The 19,201-nt window shown below is 41.2% G+C and overlaps 1 protein-coding gene across 8 annotated transcripts in view; it reads right to left on the bottom strand.

The window, feature by feature from the left end:
- Positions 1 to 19,201, bottom strand: part of PIKFYVE (phosphoinositide kinase, FYVE-type zinc finger containing) — a 301,144-nt gene that overhangs the window by 129,661 nt on the left and 152,282 nt on the right. For all 8 annotated transcript variants that reach the window (XR_008847336.1, XM_056536875.1, XM_056536878.1 and 5 more), the window contains 5 exons: positions 15,167 to 15,338; positions 14,043 to 14,221; positions 12,434 to 12,547; positions 10,565 to 10,673; positions 3,100 to 3,245 (listed from right to left, as the gene is read on the bottom strand). Coding sequence is in view for 7 of the 8 variants with exons in the window: in XM_056536875.1 (XP_056392850.1) it covers positions 3,100 to 3,245; positions 10,565 to 10,673; positions 12,434 to 12,547; positions 14,043 to 14,221; positions 15,167 to 15,338 (720 nt within the window). In the remaining variant the exon portion in view is untranslated. The remainder of the gene's footprint in view (positions 1 to 3,099; positions 3,246 to 10,564; positions 10,674 to 12,433; positions 12,548 to 14,042; positions 14,222 to 15,166; positions 15,339 to 19,201) is intronic.

The following is a 19,201-nucleotide window of genomic DNA, read 5'->3' as shown; positions in this document are numbered from 1 at the left end:
AGCCGGATCAGCCTGTGACTCCAATGCGGTTTCCTGACCGGACCTAAAACCGTAGTATACTACGGTTTTAGGTCCGGTCCAAAACCGGATACGGGTCAAAACTGAGCCGACCGGAGTCACCGTTCGACTCATTAAAGTAAATGGAGTCACAGGATGATCCGGCTGGGGTACGGGAGCGCCCGGTTTTCCCCTCCCCCAGCCAGATCAGACACCCGTATGTAAAAAATTAGGTGTGAATGCAGCCTAAGAAGGCCAAGTTTTCACTTGGCTTTTTGCGTGCGCTTTTCCCCCAAAAATGCCCAAAACGTCCCCAATGGCGTTTTTTTTTTTTTATTGAGGAAATGCTGCGGCCATATGTTAGCTGTAAATCAATGAGTAATCACAAAATAATTTTTCCAGTTTCCCATTTTTTTAAAATCCTTTTGGCGTTTTTTCACTCTTTCAGCTCCTTGGGGGTTTTGCAAAGTCACAGCATGTTGAGCCTATAGCGTTTTTTCCCTGAAATTGTGTGTTTTGGGGGTTTTAACTTTGGTGTTTTTGCAGGCGGTTTTTATTCTTCTTTGGACTTAAGCGACCCAAAAAAGTGATAGATATACATAATAACATTTCGTAGGGTGCCATTAAAAATAATAATAATAAATATTTTAAAAAAATTGTAGTGATGGAAAAAATTGTATTTAACAAAATGTTTATTTTTTTTATAATGAAATTTTAATTACATTTTAAACAGGGATCAATTTATGTGTGCGGGCAGGGCAAAAAAAATGTAGCACACAATAAAAAAAATTTAGTGTGTGTGTGTTTTTATTTATTTTTTTACATTTTTACTAGGTACTACTACTCCCAGCATGGAACACATTGTTCCATTATGGGAGTAGTAGTACCTTTACTAATTGACAGATCGTCCCAGGTGTCACTTCTAACACCCGTTGCGATCCTCCTGTATAATGTATAGATGCGGCTGGCCGCTCTTCTATGGTCCCCTGCACTGCCGTATATATACACACCTATTCATATTTCCCACAGAGAGCTGTGATTGGCCAGATGGTTCCAGCCAATCACAACTCTCTGTGGGAAATATGAATAGGTTTATATATACATCAGGACAGGGGACCATAGAAGGGTGGCCGGACGCATCTATACATTAAACAGGGGGATCGCAACGGTGTTAGAAGTGACAAACTTCTTCATGTTGGGAGCAGTAGTATCTGCAGTTAAGGACAGATCACAGCAGGTGTCACTCCTGACACCTGCTGCAATCGTCCTTCATCCTTCATCCCTGAGATGCGGAGCGGCTTTCTCCTGCACTCTGGCCAGCCATCACTCATATTTACCGCTGAGAATGGTGTTTGGCTGTCACCATCTGGCCAATCCCCACTCTGGGCGCAAATTATTAATGAGTGATGTGAATTTCTATTCACATCACTGCCCTGCCCGGAGTATAGTGCAGATATGCGAGCGCTGTGGGGTGATCTGTCTATTAGTACAGGAACTACTACTCCCATCATGGAACAGTATGTTACATGCTGGGAGTAGTAGTACTATCAAAAAAATATAATTAAAAAAATTAATTAAAAAAAAGTGAGAACACAAACACACACACTACATTTTTATTATTGTCGGCTAAATTTTTAGTGCCCTGCCCGCCCATTTAAATGGATCCCTGTTTAAAAATGTATTAACATTTTGTTATAAAAAATATAAATTTCGTTAAATACATTTTTTCCATCACTACTGCATCTTTTAATTTTTTTATTATTTTTTTTGTATCCAACAAATTTTGAAAAAAACAAAAAACCTCAAAAGGGGCCAAAAATGCTATTTCCACTCAAAAGCAAAAAAAAACTGCAAGAAAAAAAAAACACGAAACACAGGAAAATGCTGTGGCGTTTTTTCTGGCTTTTTTGGGGCCACAAAAAAAAAAAAAAAATTAAAAAAAGGCCAACTTAGCCTAAGGAAGGTAACAAATGAACGAGACCATGGATCTGGGGTAGGTCACCCGCACTACACGCCTGTAACAACAGGTTAGTGCCGGTGACACTGATGACAGTTTGCCTTTAAGCATTTGCTCTTTAAATATAGTCCACATACACTGGCACATCCATTTTTGGATTTGTGCGTCACCCTGTATTTGTTCATGCACTATTGCATGTTATATTTATAGTATTATAAATTTACACTTTATTCCCTACTGCTTTTAATTTGCACATAAGCTTAACATAATCATGTCATCAGTGATTGCTGTGTTTGCACCCGTTTATATTGTACTTTTAGTGTTTTGGTATAAATTACATTCTACATATTTTGCATTAAGTAGATGTGTTGCATTCATTCATACAACCCCAACTCTATAATCACCATCAAATCATAAGTGATAACAGTAAAGAAAGCTGCCAGATAAAAGGATGTAGGGCTTTCATTTTTTATACGTGGCAACCTGAATACAATAACTACATTATTTAGCAACCATGTATAAAATAAAAGCTTTTTGAGATGACCTCTCCAAATGATCATTTCTGAAAATTTTAGGTGGTTTAGGTATCTAGAAAAGATTTTAAGATACAAGATTAAGTTGATTGAACGTCTCCGTTGTTTCCTACACTCTACATATGGATGACAGCTACACATACAAATCCTAATACAGAGGTTGAACATGTCGGCAGCAAGGGCTGAAGCACACACAAGCCTTCTAAATACAATTGTGTATTTAGAATAAGAAGCAGTCTGTGGTTTCTCAAAGTTGCTTTGATGTTTTCAAGAAAAGGCGAAACAAAAATATATTGAAAAATTTACTTCAAAGAGGAAGAAGAGGAAGAATAGTATTTCATCTTCTGATATTAGACACACAGGGGCAATGTCAAGAAATGTCTATTTATGGTCTGGATGAAGAGGTGACTAACCACTCTCCATGCCTTTTCCACTAAGCAAGACAACATTTTCCCTTAAGAAGCACTATGGGATTCTCGTTTTAGCTATTTTCCACCAAAAAAGAGTGACAACAGAAGCATTGATCAGAATATGAACAGATTTAACCACTATCTGCAGGGGCACATAAGAGAAGCTAAGTTGGCTCTGACATAGCAATTGGATTGCATTAACCTGTTGTTCCAGGCTTGCAGATTCTCACATAGCGATTGCTTCTTCACTATAATTGACTCAAAAACAGATTGCAGCTGTTGTGGAGTGTCCATATTTGAGCACAGCATCCTGGCCTGAATCCAATTCCGTAACTCAACCTCCTCCATCTGAGAATATAAGAAAAGATACAAAAAAAGTAAACAACAATCTCTAAATGTTGTAGAATTCAAGTAAAACTGTGGTTAAAACAAATTAGCAAACCTGCATTTAAAATCACTTGAGGCACCAGGATGGATTGATTTTCAGTACAATGCCCTAAAAGGAATGTAACACCCCCATTCAATAAATTCTCCTCCTTTCAAAAATTCTAGTCAAGGGGCAAGAAAAACAGAGCCACTTCCTCCTTTGTTTAAGGCTGCAGGAAACATCCCTTGTATCATATTTTTATGTGTTTTCTGTGCCTACTTCAACAAATGCGTGTGGTTAGCAAGAAAAGAGTGTGGCTTAAACTTGAAAAAAACTGCATTTTGGCATTAAGCCAACTAATACAAGGTCTTTTCTTAAATATACAGAGTACATAGACGTGAAGGACGTCACTCATCGGGATGCATTGTCACAATTGCTTTATTTATTTAAACGGTGCGGAAACAAAGGGTAAACATGGCCGATCTTCCCGGGACGCTGCTAGTCAGCCATGAGCTGGGTTACAGCTGTTGCACGTGCGCCAGCACGCTTCATCAGACCCTACCTGTTCCATCCTGCGTCACCTTTTAGAGACCTCCGCCTGGTGACGTGCACGGGACAGGTGTGTAATCACCAGACAGTGAAAAAATAAACAAGACACATTAAAACCATTGCTGACTTATTAAAAACCATTTATAGAAACACACTGTAGTCTACTCTTTCATTTAATCCTAAATTGCCAGCAGCGATTAATTTAATTTAATAATCCATTTGGCTTCGGTTTGAAGCAGTACTTTTCTTTTATCCATGTTTACTTTGCTGGAGACCACTTCAAGACCTTGAAAGAGTAGAGTATTACAATTGCCGCCATGAATTAAATTCATGTGCTCAATAAAGCGTGGGACACCTTTTTTCGGAGCGAACTGAATATACATGTTCCCTAAATCGCGTATTCAGAGAGCGTTTTGTGCTGCCTATATAGAACCGGCCGCATGGGCATACCATTGCATATACTACCCATTGGGTCCTGCATGTAATAAGATTCTTAATATGGGCTTCTTCTCCGCCAACATTTGTAATTTTGCCCATTTTTATTCGGGCACCATGTGCATGAACCACATTTGTTTACCCATGGGGCCGGTTCTAGACAGCCAATCCTTATTCCTTGATTTTGATAAAAGATGTCGTAACCAGTAGCAACTTTCAAAGTTCTTACAGCGTCTGAATGCTATAAGTGGTCTTTCGTGCACGAGTTTGCCTTGTTCAGTGTCGTTTTTTGTTTTTTTTTAAATCAGTGCCCAGTTTTTATTTATCACTGATCTAATTGTCTTTTCCAGGGGGCTATACTTAAAAGAAAAGGAAAAACGAGGTGGACCAGAACTCCCGTCCTCCTCCTTTCTCCTTTTCTTATACAGGAGATTTCTCCTGTCTTGAGAGAACGCTCTATTCAGAATTTTTTCAGGGTAACCCCGTGCAATTAGTCTCTTCATCAGGCCTCCAGCTTGAGTAAGGAAGGTTTCATCTGTACTATTGATGCGCCATAAGCGCAAACATTGCCCATATGGTAATGAAGTTTTTACATGCTTCGGGTGATAGCTGGAGAACTGAAGTACAGAGTTCGAGGCAGTGGGTTTTCTAAAACCAGAAGTACTCAGGCTGCCATCCTTCACTACTACCCGGACATCTAGAAATTCTATTTGTTTTTCATCTGCCTTATAGGCGAACCTCAAGTTCATGTCGTTATTTGTGTTCAGGAAATTAAATTCCTTGAAGTCAGTCAAGGTGCCATCCCAGGCGATGAACAAGTCATCTACAAACCTGCGCAAAAGTGCAGGAAATAAGTTCCAATTTGATGATGTCTGGTACAGGCAAATCGGTGGTGTGGCCATGGGCACCCCAATGGTCTGCACTTTTGCGAATCTATATGTAGCCACATTCGAAAGCAGGCACATTTTCACAGACAAGAATCCCTTCCTGAAGTCTGTCAGGTGCTATCTCAGGTTTGTAGATAACGTGTTCATCGCCTGGGATGGCACCTTGACGGACTTCAAGGAATTTGTTAACTTCCTGAACACAAATAATGACATGAACTTGAGGTTCATCTATAAGGCAGATGAAAAACAAATAGAATTTCTAGATGTCCTGGTAGTAGTGAAGGATGGCGGCCTGAGTACTTCTGGTTTTAGAAAACCCACGGCCTCAAACTCTCTTCTTCAGTTCTCCAGCTATCACCCAGAGCATGTAAAAACGTCATTATCATATGGGCAGTTTTTGCGCTTATGCCACATCAATAGTACAGATGAAACATTCCTTACTCAAGCTGGAGGCCTGAGGAAGAGACTAATGGCACAGGGTTACCCTGAAAAAAAATCTGAAAAGAGAGCTCATTCGAGTATCTCTCAAGACAAGAGAAATCTCCTGTATAAGAAAAGGAGAAAGGAGGAGGACAGGAGTTCTGGTCCACCTCGTTTTTCATTTTCTTTTAAAGTATAGCCCCCTGGAAAAGACCCTGGATATTGATCAGTGATCAATAAAAACTGGGCACTGAAAAAAAAACGACACTGAACTAGGCAAACTTGTGCACAAAAGACCACTTATAGCATTCAAACTTCGAACTTAAAAGCTGTTGTAACCAGTAGCAACTTTCAATCAAAACCAAGGAATACGGATTGGCTGTCTAGAACCGGCCCCATGGGTAATCACAAATGTGGTTAATGCACATGGTGCCCGAATAAAAACGGGCAAAATTGTAAATGTTGGCGGAGAAGAAGTCCATATTAAGAATCTTATTACATGCAGGACCCAATGGGTAGTATAAGCAATGGTATGCCCATGCGGCCGGTTCTATATAGGCAGCACAAAACGCTCTCTGAATACGCGATTCAGGGAACATGTATATTCAGTTTGCTCCAAAAAAGGTGTCCCATGCTTTATTGAGCACATGAATTAATGGAGGCAACTGTAATACTCTACTCTTTCAAGGTCTTGAAGTGGTCTCCAGAAAACATGGATAAAAGAAAAGTACTGCTTCAAACCGAAGCCAAATGGATTATCAAATTAAACGCTGCTGGCAATTTAGGATTAAATGAAAGAGTATACTACAGTGTGTTTCTATAATTTTTTTAATAAGTAATGGTTTTAATGTTTTTTGTTTATTTTTTCACTATGTCTGATGATTACACACCTGTACCGTGCACGTCACCAGGAGGAAGTCTCTAAAAGGTGACGCAGGATGGAACAGGTAGGGTCTGATGAAGCGTGCTGGCGCACGTGTAACATCTGTAACCCGGCTCATGGCTGACTAGCTGCGTCACGCTAGCACAAGGGGGACTGTATTATTTCCACTATACCTGCTACTTACCTGCTGCAACGCAGGAGCGGCTGCTTCAGGGGAGAATAAGGGGGAGGAGTTGCGACTGCTTGGTTTTCTTAGTTTGCTCTTATGTTAAATATGGCATCACATGTTTTGACACTGTTGTCTATCAAACAGCCTAAGGCCACTCTGAGAACTCAGGCACATTTTAAACTGTCTTGTGTTAACTATTAAATAGTATTAGTAACTCGCCCCAAATCACAAATTCTAAGCTCATAATTAACATTTTGCTACGTGGGTTAGATAAAGGGGAATCTGTCGGCTCTATTTGCTGCAAACATGGATTGATACAGTGGGGCAAAAAAGTATTTAGTCAGCCACCAATTGTGCAGGTTCTCCAACTTAAAAAGAGGAGAGAGGCCTGTAATTTTCATCATAGCTATACCTCAAATATGAGAGACATAATGAGAAAAAAAATCCATAAAATCACATTGTCTGATTTTTAAAGAATTTATTTGCAAATTATGGTGGAATATAAGCATTTGGTCAATAACAAAAGTTCATCACAATATTTTGTTATATACCCTTTGTTGGTAATGACAGAGGTCAAATGTTTTCTGTAAGTCTTCACAAGGTTTTCACACAGTGATGCTGGAATTTTGGCTCATTCCTCCAAGCAGATCTCCTCTTGAGATGTTTTGGGGCTGTCGCTGGGCAGCATGTTTCATCTTCAATACCATTGCTGATGGAAGGAGGTGTTCAGTCAAAATCTCACGATACATGGCCCCATTCATTCTTTCCTTTACACGGATCAATCGTCCTGGTCCCTTAGCAGAAAAACAGCCCCAAAGCATGATGTTTCCACCCCCCATGCTTCAAAGTAGGTATGGTGTTCTTTAGATGCAACTCAGCATTCTTTCTCCTCCAAACACGACGATTTCAGTTTTTACCAAAAAGTTCTACTTTGGTTTCATCTGACCATATGATATTCTCCCAATCCTCTTATGGATCATCCAAATGCTCTCTAACAAATGTCAGACAGGCCTTGACATGTACTGGCTTAAGCAGGGGGACACATCTGGCACTGCATGATTTGAGTCCCTGGCGTCGTAGTGTGTTACTGATGGTAGCCTTTGTTACTTTGGTCCCAGCTCTCTGCAGGTCATTCACTAGGTCCCCCTGTGTGGTTCTGGGATTTTTGCTCACCGTTCTTGTGATCATTTTGACACAACGGGGTGAGATCTTGCGTGGAGTCCCAGATCAAGGGAGATTATCAGTGATCTTGTATGTCTTCCATTTTCTAATAATTGCTCCCACAGTTCATTTTTTCACACCACGCTGCTTGCCTATTGCAGATTCAGTCTTCCCAGCCTGGTGCAGGTCTACAATTTTGTTTCTGGTGTCCTTTGACAGCTATTTGGTCTGAGCCATAGTGGAGTTTGGAGTGTGAGTGTTTGAGGTTGTGGACAGGTGTCTTTTATACTGATAACAAGTTCAGGTGCCATTAGTACAGGTAACGAGTGGAGGAGAGAGGAGACTCTTAAAGAAGAAGTTACAGGTCTATGAGAGCCAGAAATCTTGCTTGTTTGTAGATGACCAAATACTTATTTTCCGCCATAATTTGCAAATAAATTCTTTAAAAATCAGACAATGTGATCTTGTGGATTTTTTCCTCATTATGTCTCTCATAGTTGAGGTATACCTATGATGAAAATTACAGGCCTCTCATCTTATTAAGTGGGAGAACTTGCACAATTGGTGGCTGACTAAATACTTTTTTGCCCCACTGTAGTTGTGAGGCGATAAAGGCAAACTTGTATGGGCCCGTGCACACTAGAAAATATCCGCAAAAGTTTCCAGCAGATACTGCTGCGCCACCTGAATTTGTCGGCAAAGCATTGGCTAAAACTGACTACAGTGGTCCCTCAACATACCATGGTAATCCTTTCCAAACGGACCATCGTTTGTTGAAACCATCGCATGTTGAGGGATCCGTGCAATGTAAAGTATAGGACAGTGGTCTACAACCTGCGGACCTCCAGATGTTGCAAAACTACAACACCCAGCAGGCCCGGACAGCCATGCTGGGTGTTGTAGTTTTGCAACATCTGGAGGTCCGCAGGTTGTAGACCACTGTTAGTGGAAGTTCTACTCACCTGTCCCAGTCGCTCTGGACCGTCACCGATCGTCCATCGCTGTCGCCGCGTCCCAGAGGTGTCCCCGACGCTCCGGTAAGGCCTCTGCTTCCCCGGCATCCGCGCTCTCCGAAGCCGCCATCACATCGCTACGCATGCTGCTCCTATTGGATGACGGGACGGCGTGAGCAGCGGCGTGATGACGACGATGAAGAGCGCCGACGATGCAGGGGATCCCGAAGAGGACGTGCCAGAGCCCCGAGGACAGGTAAGAGACATCACCGGAGCTCACGGGGCACCGTAAACGGCTAGCCATTTATGCGATGGCCCAGACATAAAAAAGCATCGTATGTTGATGCTGTCTTCAACATGCGATGGCCTCTGAGAAGCCATCGCATGTTGAAATTATTAGGGATGTAAGAAAAAAATCAATTCCCGCGATTATCGCGATTTTTCACTTGCCGATACTGAATCGATTCAAAAATATTTTGAATCGATTCAGTATCGGCAAGTGAAAAATCGCTTTAGTGATGTGGAATTTGTATCTCCTGATGCACAGAAAGCATGTCCCGGGCATCAGGAGATACAAGTTCCACATTTTGTCAGCCGGATCTGACACGGCGGCGCTCTGGATGTATGGAGCGGGCTCCGACTCGTGCCCGCTCCATACTCTGCAGCCCCCGGCTGTTCTTAGTAGCCGGGGGCCGCCGCTAATAGCCAGCATGCGGCGATCGACGCGGCTGGCTATTAACCCTTTAGATCGCCGCTGTCAAAGCTGACAGCGGCGTCTAAAGGGAGATGTGTATGCTCTCCATGGCTCTGTCATTGATAGAGCCTGGCTGGACCAGGCTCTATCAATGGATCGCAGATAAATGGAGTTCAATAGAACTCTATTCATCTGTCTGAGGAATCTAATGATTCCTAAAAGACTAATAAAGTGTACCAAAAAAAAAAAAATAATAAATAAAGTTTTAATAAAAGCGTAAAAGACATTTGTTTTTTTAAACAGAATCGGGATATATCGCGATGTATCGTCACCTAGACGGTATCGCGACATATCGGGATATATCGAATCGCCACACTGGTATCGCGATTCGAATCGAATCGCCAAATTCTTGGCGATTCACACCCCTAGAAATTATCGTATGTCGGGGCCATCGTAGGTCGAGGGGTCACTGTATAGCACTGTATATTTCTATATTAATTTAGCTTAACCTTTATTTATTTTTTATTATATTTTACAAGCATACAGACTATAGAAATAACGAACTGTTTTAAGATTGATTTGGACATACAACTTAATAAAATAATGCTAAGTAAATGATGACAAAGTAATAAGCATATTGCATAATAAGCATATACATTATGCATAATATTCACATACATTATGCATAATATGCCACAACTCCAGCAAACACAGCAAGTTATAGCATACACCAGGAAAAAGTATCCCAGCTTTTAAAACTATACTATAAAAACATATTTAAAGCTCACACATTATATACAAGAAGCTGGAGATGCTGCAGAACCTCCATCAACCATAACATTTCCCCTATGATTGTAAAACCTTCAGTGCACTGTCCGCATAACCACTATTAACCTCAGTACAACAATAAAGATAGACTATTTGAGTTTGATCAAAGGAAATTTTCTGTTGCCACCATAAGTTTGCAACAAATTGCAAAAAATGAGGAAGAGTGCAATCCTATAGTACTATAACTAACAGAAATAATAGTCTAGCTGGATGGATTGTAGTGATACTTTCCGTACACTGCCCTTATTAATAGGGGGACAGGCTGTTTTTCTCATCCAATATGTAGTACCATCTCATACGACATCCATTTTTTTTCATTACCTCTTTCTTTGCAAACAGATCTTCCATCTTTTCCTCTCTTGTTTTATTAAAGGTGTCTGTCTTTAGGGAGGTGAGGCGGTCATCCACTGAAGAATAGACCTGAGTGACTCTGACAGAAACCAGAGAGAAGAACACCACATGAAATGAAATGACTGTCACAATGGAAATAATCCCTTTCATTCATAGATGTGTTTTAGGGACCAGATGTGCGACACTTAATTTTACCTTTTGGTATTACTTTGTTAGTATGGTTGAAAAAAGACATACGTCCATCAAGTCCAACCAGGGAATTGAAGGGAAGGGTGTAAGGGGATAAGGGGAAGGGATGTAGTTTTATAATTCTGCATAAGCATTAATGTTATTTTGTTCCAGGAATGTATCTAACCCTGTTTTAAAGCTATTAATTGTTCCTGCTGTGACCAGTTCCTGAGGTAGACTGTTCCACGAAAGTATCTTATTTTGATAATTTCTCAGTATTTTTGACAGGCACATTCTCAGTCTCTGGAGCAGACGACTCTCACTTAAATGTAAGGTTTGTCTGGAGATATTTTATACTACTTTATATATTAGTGTTATACATTGGAAAAATAAAAACCTGAATCTAAATCCTAAGTATTATCAGTTACTCCATTGTTTGTTACAAATAAATACCAAAGCCCATGTATCGCTGATATGTGCGCACACAAAATAATAAAAAGAGCCTGAAACTCCTGAAATGTTCCTATACTTAGAGCCATGAAGTTCTACAATCACACAGTTTACTTTCATTAGAACCGTCAATTTGCGTCATTCAGGGTCCTCATGCTTATTCCCTAAAGCCGTTGTTAAAACTGGGAAGTAATTGTTTCTATTGAAGTAACTGAAGCGCGTCTGTATTCACAGACAGAATCAATGCCCTCCTGGAAAAAGCTTCTATAATCTTTACTTCTGGAATGGTGGAGTGTCTGTCCAAGGGTTCATCTAAATTATAGACCAATAAAACATAGCTTCTTTCTTTTGTTCCACCAAATATGTTGTCTGCTTAACTGTATGTGTCATTGTGTAAAGTGGTCACACAAAGAGGACTATGGAGATTCGGGCAGTTTTCTCTTCACTGAGCAGCTTGTTTAATGCCAGTACAAGTATTTGCCTCATTTTAAGAAATAACAATTCATATTAAAACATAATCTATATATATAAAACTCAACGTGTGTGTGTGTGTGTGTGTGTATGTATGTATGTATGTATGTGTATGTATGTATGTATGTATGTATGTGTGTGTGTATGTTCCAGCATCACGTCCAAACGGCTAAAGATATTAACATGAAACTTGGCACAGATGTTACTTATACGTCAACAACAAACATAGGATAGGTGATTTAACCCTTACTCACCCCCATTTGCCAGGGGCGGGGTTTATGTTTAAAGTCCCATACAAGTCAATGGGAAATATATGTTACTGCATAACTTCCAAACGGATTGAGTTATTTCGATAATACTTGGTCACATGTTACTTATATGTCCACTTAAAATATAGGATAGTTAATTTAACCCTTAACTACCCCGATTTGTGAGGGTCGGGGTTTTTGTTTAGTCAAGTCCCATGCAAATCAATGGGAAATGTATGTTCCCACATAACTTCCGTACGGCTGGAGATATTTCAATAACTGGTACACATATTACAGGACGGGATAGGAGGACCGGGATAGGAGGACCGGGATAGGAGGACCGGGATAGGAGGACCGGGATAGGAGGACCGGGAGGATATGAAGTCAAAAGCTTCCTCCTTTGCTTATTTTCCTCCCCAACAAGGATTAGGAAGGAAAAACCGGGCAACGCCGGGTACTCAGCTAGTATCTAAATAAAATAAGGAGCAACGCCCACACTTACTTCTGAGAGAAATCTTTCAAGTCGTGGAGGATTGACACTTTTGCTGGCGTGTGCTGCTTGATGTATATTTTTGGCATTGGGACACAAACTTCAAGCAGTCTAATAGAAGAATAACTAAACAAGAGAGAGAGGTGTTAATATACCAAGCATAAATCCACATAAAACTAAAAATTACCTCTCGTAACACATGACCGCGAGCATCGGATCGGTACTCTCATCATGCGCTGCAGGTCCCGGCTGCTATCAGCAGCCAGGGACCCGCCGGTAATGGCGGACATCAGCGATCGTACGGATGTCTGCATTAACTCTTCAGATGCCATGATCAATACAGATCACGGCATCTGCAGCAGTGCGGTACTTTAAACGGATGATCGGATCGTCTGCAGCTTTGCCGTGGGGATCCAATCATCCATAATGGCGGACCGAGGTCCCCTCTCTCATCTCCGTCCATCTCCAGGGGTCTTCCGCTCTGGTCTAAGATCAAGCAGACCAGAGCAGAAGATCACTGATAACACTGATCAGTGCTATTCCCTATGCATAGCACTGAGCAGTATTAGCAATTAAGTGATTGCTATAAATAGTTCCCTATGGGGTTTATTAAAGTGTAAAAAAAAAAAAAAAAAATGAATAGGAGGCTATGACATGCATTACACTGATTGCAGGCACTGTTCAATGCATTGCCTGGATCTCAGGCTTGGAGCAATCAAACACCTATCTGATAGAATGGAGCCAGGTAGTGAGCATCCCGCTGTCCTCTCTGCTGTTTGGGACGCCGCAATTTCACCACAGCGGTCCCTAAGAGCTCAGCTGAGCTAACCAGCAGCATATTCTCCCGTTTTATATTGCGGGGTTTAAAGGGTTAATACGCATATTCGACCCGATTGGAAATGTCCGGTATTAGCCGGGACCCTGCAGATAGGAAGCGCGCCCAGCTTCTGAGCGTGCTTCACAGATCGGGGGCCAGCCACAGACGTAAATAGACGTCCAGGGTCATTAAGGGGTTAAAGTGGTACAATTATAAAAAGGAATATAACAACGGTATCATTTTAATCGTATTGACCCACAGAATAAAGAAAACATGTCAATTTACAGGAAAGTGTACAACATGAAAACAAAACCTTCCAAAATTTGCTAAATTGCTGTTTTCATTTCAATTTTCCCACATAAATATTTTTTTTGTTGCGCCGTACATTTTATGGTAAAATAAGTGATGTCATTACAAAGTAAAATTGGTGATGCAAAAAAACAAGCCATCGTATGGGTCTGTGGATGGAAATAAGAGATTTTTAGAAGGCAAGGAGGAAAAAAACAAAAATGCAAAAATAAAATCCTTAAGGCCAAAATGGGCCTGGTCCTTAAGGGGTTAAAAAGGATTACAACAAGTAGGTCTCTAAATTTAGGTTGTAGTTGGGAAATGACGAGGAATTACATTTTTTATAGTCTGGCAAGTAGAGACATCTACAAACCATTTCACATCAAACAAGTTATAACTAACAAGTGAACCGTCAAGTTTTCTATCCTAAAAGGTAGTCAGATCCACAGACCAAAAAAAAACTAAAAACTAAATAAATAAAACACTCACCAAATGTGTAAGCAATAATACTCTTACCTAAATGATGCTACCATCTGGTTGTATGAGAAGTACTGGTGGTAGTTATGGTGAATGCTATGACCACAGGGTTCAGCATTGGCTCTTCGGGTATACTGATTGCCATAAAACCGTAGTTCCAAATATTTGGCAAATGACATAGACCAGGATTCATTGGAAAGTGGTACAACAGGTGTTACCTGTAGGAAGAAAGGTGGGTCAAGCGGGTCAAGCTGTAACATCTGAGTATAACAGAAATAGGGGACTCAAAGGGGAGTTAAAATTACTCCTGTGTAGCCCAAGTATTCAGTTTGCCTTGAATGTCGTTTAAAAAGCTTATTCAATTGTAATTTATAAACCTCCGTGAATTAAACGAAGTATAGAACTAATCTACAGCTCAATGAAAAACATTTTACTTACCTCTGCATCTCCTACTGTAACCACTCCAGTGTTTTTTTTCCCCCAAGCCTGGAGCAATAAGTCATGTACATCGTTCACATGACACTACAGCCATATATCACAGGTATAAATAGCATCTGCTTGCATGTAACTATGTTGTTAGCTGCAGTCTGATGTGAATGATGTGACATCACTGCTCCCCTTTTAGAACATTAAGTTTATTATATATTATTAAAGGGGTTTTCCGGGGGAAAAAACTTTTTATATATCTCTCAACTGGCTGCAGAAAGTTAAAAAGATTTGTAAAATTACTTCTATTAAAAAAAATCTTAATCCTTTTAGTACTTATGAGCTGCTGAAGTTGAGTTGTTCTTTTCTGTCTAAGTGCTGTCTGATGACACCTGTCTCTGGAACTGTCCAGAGTAGAAGCAAATCCCCATAGCAAACCTATCCTACTTTGTGCAGTTCCCAAGACAAGCAGAGATGTCAGCAGAGAGCACTGTTGCCAGACAGAAGAGAACAACTCAACTTCAGCAGCTGATAATTATTGGAAGGATTAAGATTTTTTAATAGACGTAATTTACAAATCTGTTTAACTTTCTGGAGCCAGTGGATATATATATAAAAAAAAGTTTCCTTGAATACCCTTAAATTTTCTGTCAACTATGCCCACTATCATGAAACAAGATGAAACTGGGACTATAGCCACTGAAACTCACATCTGAGAGCATTAGAGATATAGATACCTGTTGGCAGATCCTACACCAGGAATATGTGAGGATGGTGTGCTGGTAGCCAGGAACAGGAGAGTCCAGCTCTTTTAGTATAATCTGAACACAGCCATTTCCATGAACAAATCTTCTTATGTGGTGCACCATTGGTGTGTCACAGAATACACTGGGACATTGATATGAAGGTCTGTAGAAGAGCACAGATTCAATGATATCAATCAAAATGTACATACATTATCTACACAAAATTCACATGAAAATAATCCATACAAATGTTCCAAATAAGAGCAAGAAGGTGATCAATTTTTGCTTTAATAATTTTATGCATTTGAAAACAAGGTAACACAATACAGCCTTTTGTACAAACTAAAAAAGGAGCTAATCTGTCAGGAGGGGCATATACAATGGCGCATCCACCAATTGTGCAAGTTCTCCCACCTAAAACATGAGAGAGGCCTGTAATTTTCATCATAGGTATACCTCAACTATGAGAGACATAATGAGAAAAAAATCCATAAACTCACTGTCTTATTTTTAAAAGAATTTATGTGCAAATTATGGTGGAAAATAAGTATTTGGTCACCTACAAACAAACTGGCTCTTAAAGAAGAAGTTAAAGGTCTGTAAGAGACAGAAATCTATAAGAGTCTCATCTGTCCTCCACTGGTTACCTGTATTAATGGCACCTGTTTGAACTTATCAGTATAAAAGACACCTGTCCACAACCTCAAACACTCACACTCCAAACTAATCTATTGCCAAGACCAAAAAGCTGTCAAAGGACACCAGAAACAAAATTTTAGACCTGTACCAGGCTGGGAAGACTGAATTAGCTGTGGGAGCAATTATTAGAAAATGGAAGACATACAAGACCACTGATAATCTCCCTAGATCTGGGGCTCCACCCAAGATCTCACCCCATTGTGTCAAAATGATCACAAGAACGGTGAGCAAAAATCCCAGAACCACACAATGGGACGTAATGAACGACCTGCAGGGAGCTGGGACCAAAGTAACAAAGGCTACCATCAGTAACACACTACACCGCCAGGGACTCAAATCATGCAGTGCCAGATGTGTCCCCCTGCTTAAGCCAGTACATGTCTGGGCCTGTCTGACATTTGTTAGAGAGCATTTGGATGATCCAGACAGCAGGGATGTGGAATTTCTATCGCCCGCCGCACTGGACTAGCAGCTTTGGGCGGCCCTTAGCCCGGCTTCGGGCAAGCAGGGCCGGACCTGACAAGTCGCCTGGACCTCTGCAGTCTGTATGGAGCGGGCTCCCGACTCCTGCCCGCTCCATAGTCTGCAGCCTTTGTCCTCCGAAGCAGAGCAGGGGAGATGAGAAGCTGTGCACAGTATTTGTCTTCTCTCCCCTGCTCTGCAGACGTGCGGGGTGGGGGGTTGGAGGGGAGATGAGGGGGCGTGGCTTTTTACTCTGCAGACGTGCGGGGGGAGATGAGGGGGGCGTGGCTTATTTCTCCCCGTGCAGACCTGCGTCCTCTGCCTTCACTCCCCGCACGTCTGCACGGGGAGACTGTATGCGGCGCTCACAGGGGAGTATGGAGCGGGCTCAGGATTCCTGCCCGCTCCATACTCTGCATACTCCGCCGCTAATAGCCAGCAAAGCTGACAGCGGCGTCTAAAGGGAGATGTGAATGCTCCCTGGTGGGCTAGTGGGGTGGATTGCCCCCCACCCCCCCGGCGCGATCGCAGGGGGGCGATCCACTATGGAGGTAGCCGGAGGACTTACCTCTGCTTCCTCCTGTCCCGCTCTGTCATTGATAGATCCTGGCTGGACCAGGCTCTATCAATGGATCATAGAGCACACAGATTAATAGAGTTCAATAGAATCTATTACACTTATAGGAGGAATCATTCGATTCCTCAGACAGATGAATAAAGTGTAAAAAAAAAAAAAAATTTTAATAAACGTTTGAAAGACACACATTAACCCAGAGGTCTTCAAACTGTGCCCCTCCAGATGTTACAAAACTACAATTCCCAGCATGCCAGGACAGCTGTTGGCTGTGCAGGCATGCTGGGAGTTGTAGTTTTGCAACATCTGGAGGGCCACAGTTTGAAGACCGCTGCATTAAAGGAAAGCAATCATCAGATTTTACCCTATATAACGCTTGGCAAAGCGTTATATAGGGTAAAATCTTTATTTTCACCATTCCCAGGGGACGCTCATGCCCCCAGGGATGGTGAAAATATGAAGTTATAAACTAGTCACCGCCGCCGCTGTAAGTAGTCACCTGGGCGGGGAGCTCTTCTCACCTACTCCCGTTCTTCGCCAGCAGAGACGCCCCCTCCGCTTGATTGATGGGCAGCGTCATCGCTCTGCTCCGTCTGTTCAGTGAGCGGAACGATGATGCGGCCCATCAATCAAGCGGAGGCGGCGTCGCTGCCGGCAGAAGAAAGGGAGTAGGTGAGAACAGCTCCCCGCCCAGGGGACTACTTACGACGGCGGTGACTAGTTTATAACTTCATATTTTCACCATCCCTGGGGGCAGGAGCGTCTCCCGGGAATGGTGAAAATAAAGATTTTACCCTATATAACTCTTTGCCAAGCGTTATATAGGGTAAAATCTAATGATTGGTTCCCTTTAACCCCTTCCATGTTAAAAGTTCAAATCACCCCCTTTTCCTATATAAAAACATGTAAACATGATAAAAATAAACATATTTGGTATCGCTTTGTGCGTAATTGTACAACCTATTAAAATATAACATTATGTATCCCGTACGGTAAATGTAAAAAAATACCAAACCACAGAATTGCAATTTTTATAATATCCCAGAAAAAAAAGTTAAAAAGCGATTAAAAAGTCAGATCAATACCAAAATGGTACCGATACAAAAAACATTATGGCGCAAAAAATGAGCCCTCATACAGCCAGGTATGCAGAAAAAAAATAAAGCTACAGGGGTTAAAAAATGGCAATTAAAAAAATTTGAAAAAGTTCAGAATTAGTAAAACATGACGTAAACGATACAAATCTGGTATCGCTGTAATCAGGCGACCTAAAGTATAAAACTAACATGTTACCTCAACCACAAGGTAAATGGCGCAGAAAAGAAAAGCACCAAATCTGCAAAATTATCTTTTACTATTTCAATTTCACTTCCCTTAATATATATATATATTATTTTTTTTGGTTCGGAGACTGTTATTGAAAAATTAAAAGGTGTCATTATAGTAGGTATTTATGGCTATTATAGGGCGAGGAGGAAAAAAATAGAGCGTAAAAGCGAAAATTGGCCCGGCCAAGTGGATCGTCATGAGGGACAAGTAGATTTTGCTCCATTTTAGTCCCGTGGACAAGTAGTTTTTTATAAAATTTCCACACCCCTGAGAGAGGAATGTCATATGAAACCAAAGTAGAACTTTTTGGTAAAAACTCAACTCCTTGTGTTTGGAGGAGAAAGAATGCTGAGTTGCATTTAAAAGAACAACATACCTACTGTGAAGCATGGGGGTGGAAACATGCTTTGGGGCTGTTTTTAAGCAAATGGACCAGGGTGACTGACCCGTGTAAAGGAAAGAATGAATGGGGCCATGTATCGTGAGATTTTGACTGAACACCTCCTTCCATCAGCAAGGGCATTAAACATGAAATGTGGCTGCATCTTTCAGCATGACAATGATCCCAAATGCACCACCCTGGCAATGAAGGAGTGGCTTCATAAGAAGCATTTCAAGGTCCTGGAGTGGCCTAGCCAGTCTCCAGATCTTAACCCCATAGAAAACCTTGGGAGGGAGTTGAAAGTATGTGTTCCCCAGCAACAGCCCCAAAACATCACTGCTCTAGAGAAGATCTGCATGGAGGAATGGGATAAAATACCAGCAACATGTGAAAACCTTGTGAAGACTTACAGAAAACGTTTGACCTCCGTCATTGCCAACAAAGGGTATATAACAAAGTACTGAGATGAACTTTTGTTATTGACCAAATACTTATTTTCCACCATAATTTGCAAATCAATTCTTTTAAAAAATCAGACAATGTGATTTTATGGATTTTTCTCATTATGTCTCTCATAGTT

Source organism: Hyla sarda, chromosome 8, assembly GCF_029499605.1.
Source record: "Hyla sarda isolate aHylSar1 chromosome 8, aHylSar1.hap1, whole genome shotgun sequence".
Lineage (NCBI taxonomy): Eukaryota > Metazoa > Chordata > Amphibia > Anura > Hylidae > Hyla > Hyla sarda.
Note: the sequence above shows the minus strand (reverse complement) of the source record. Positions and strands in the feature narration are given on the sequence as shown.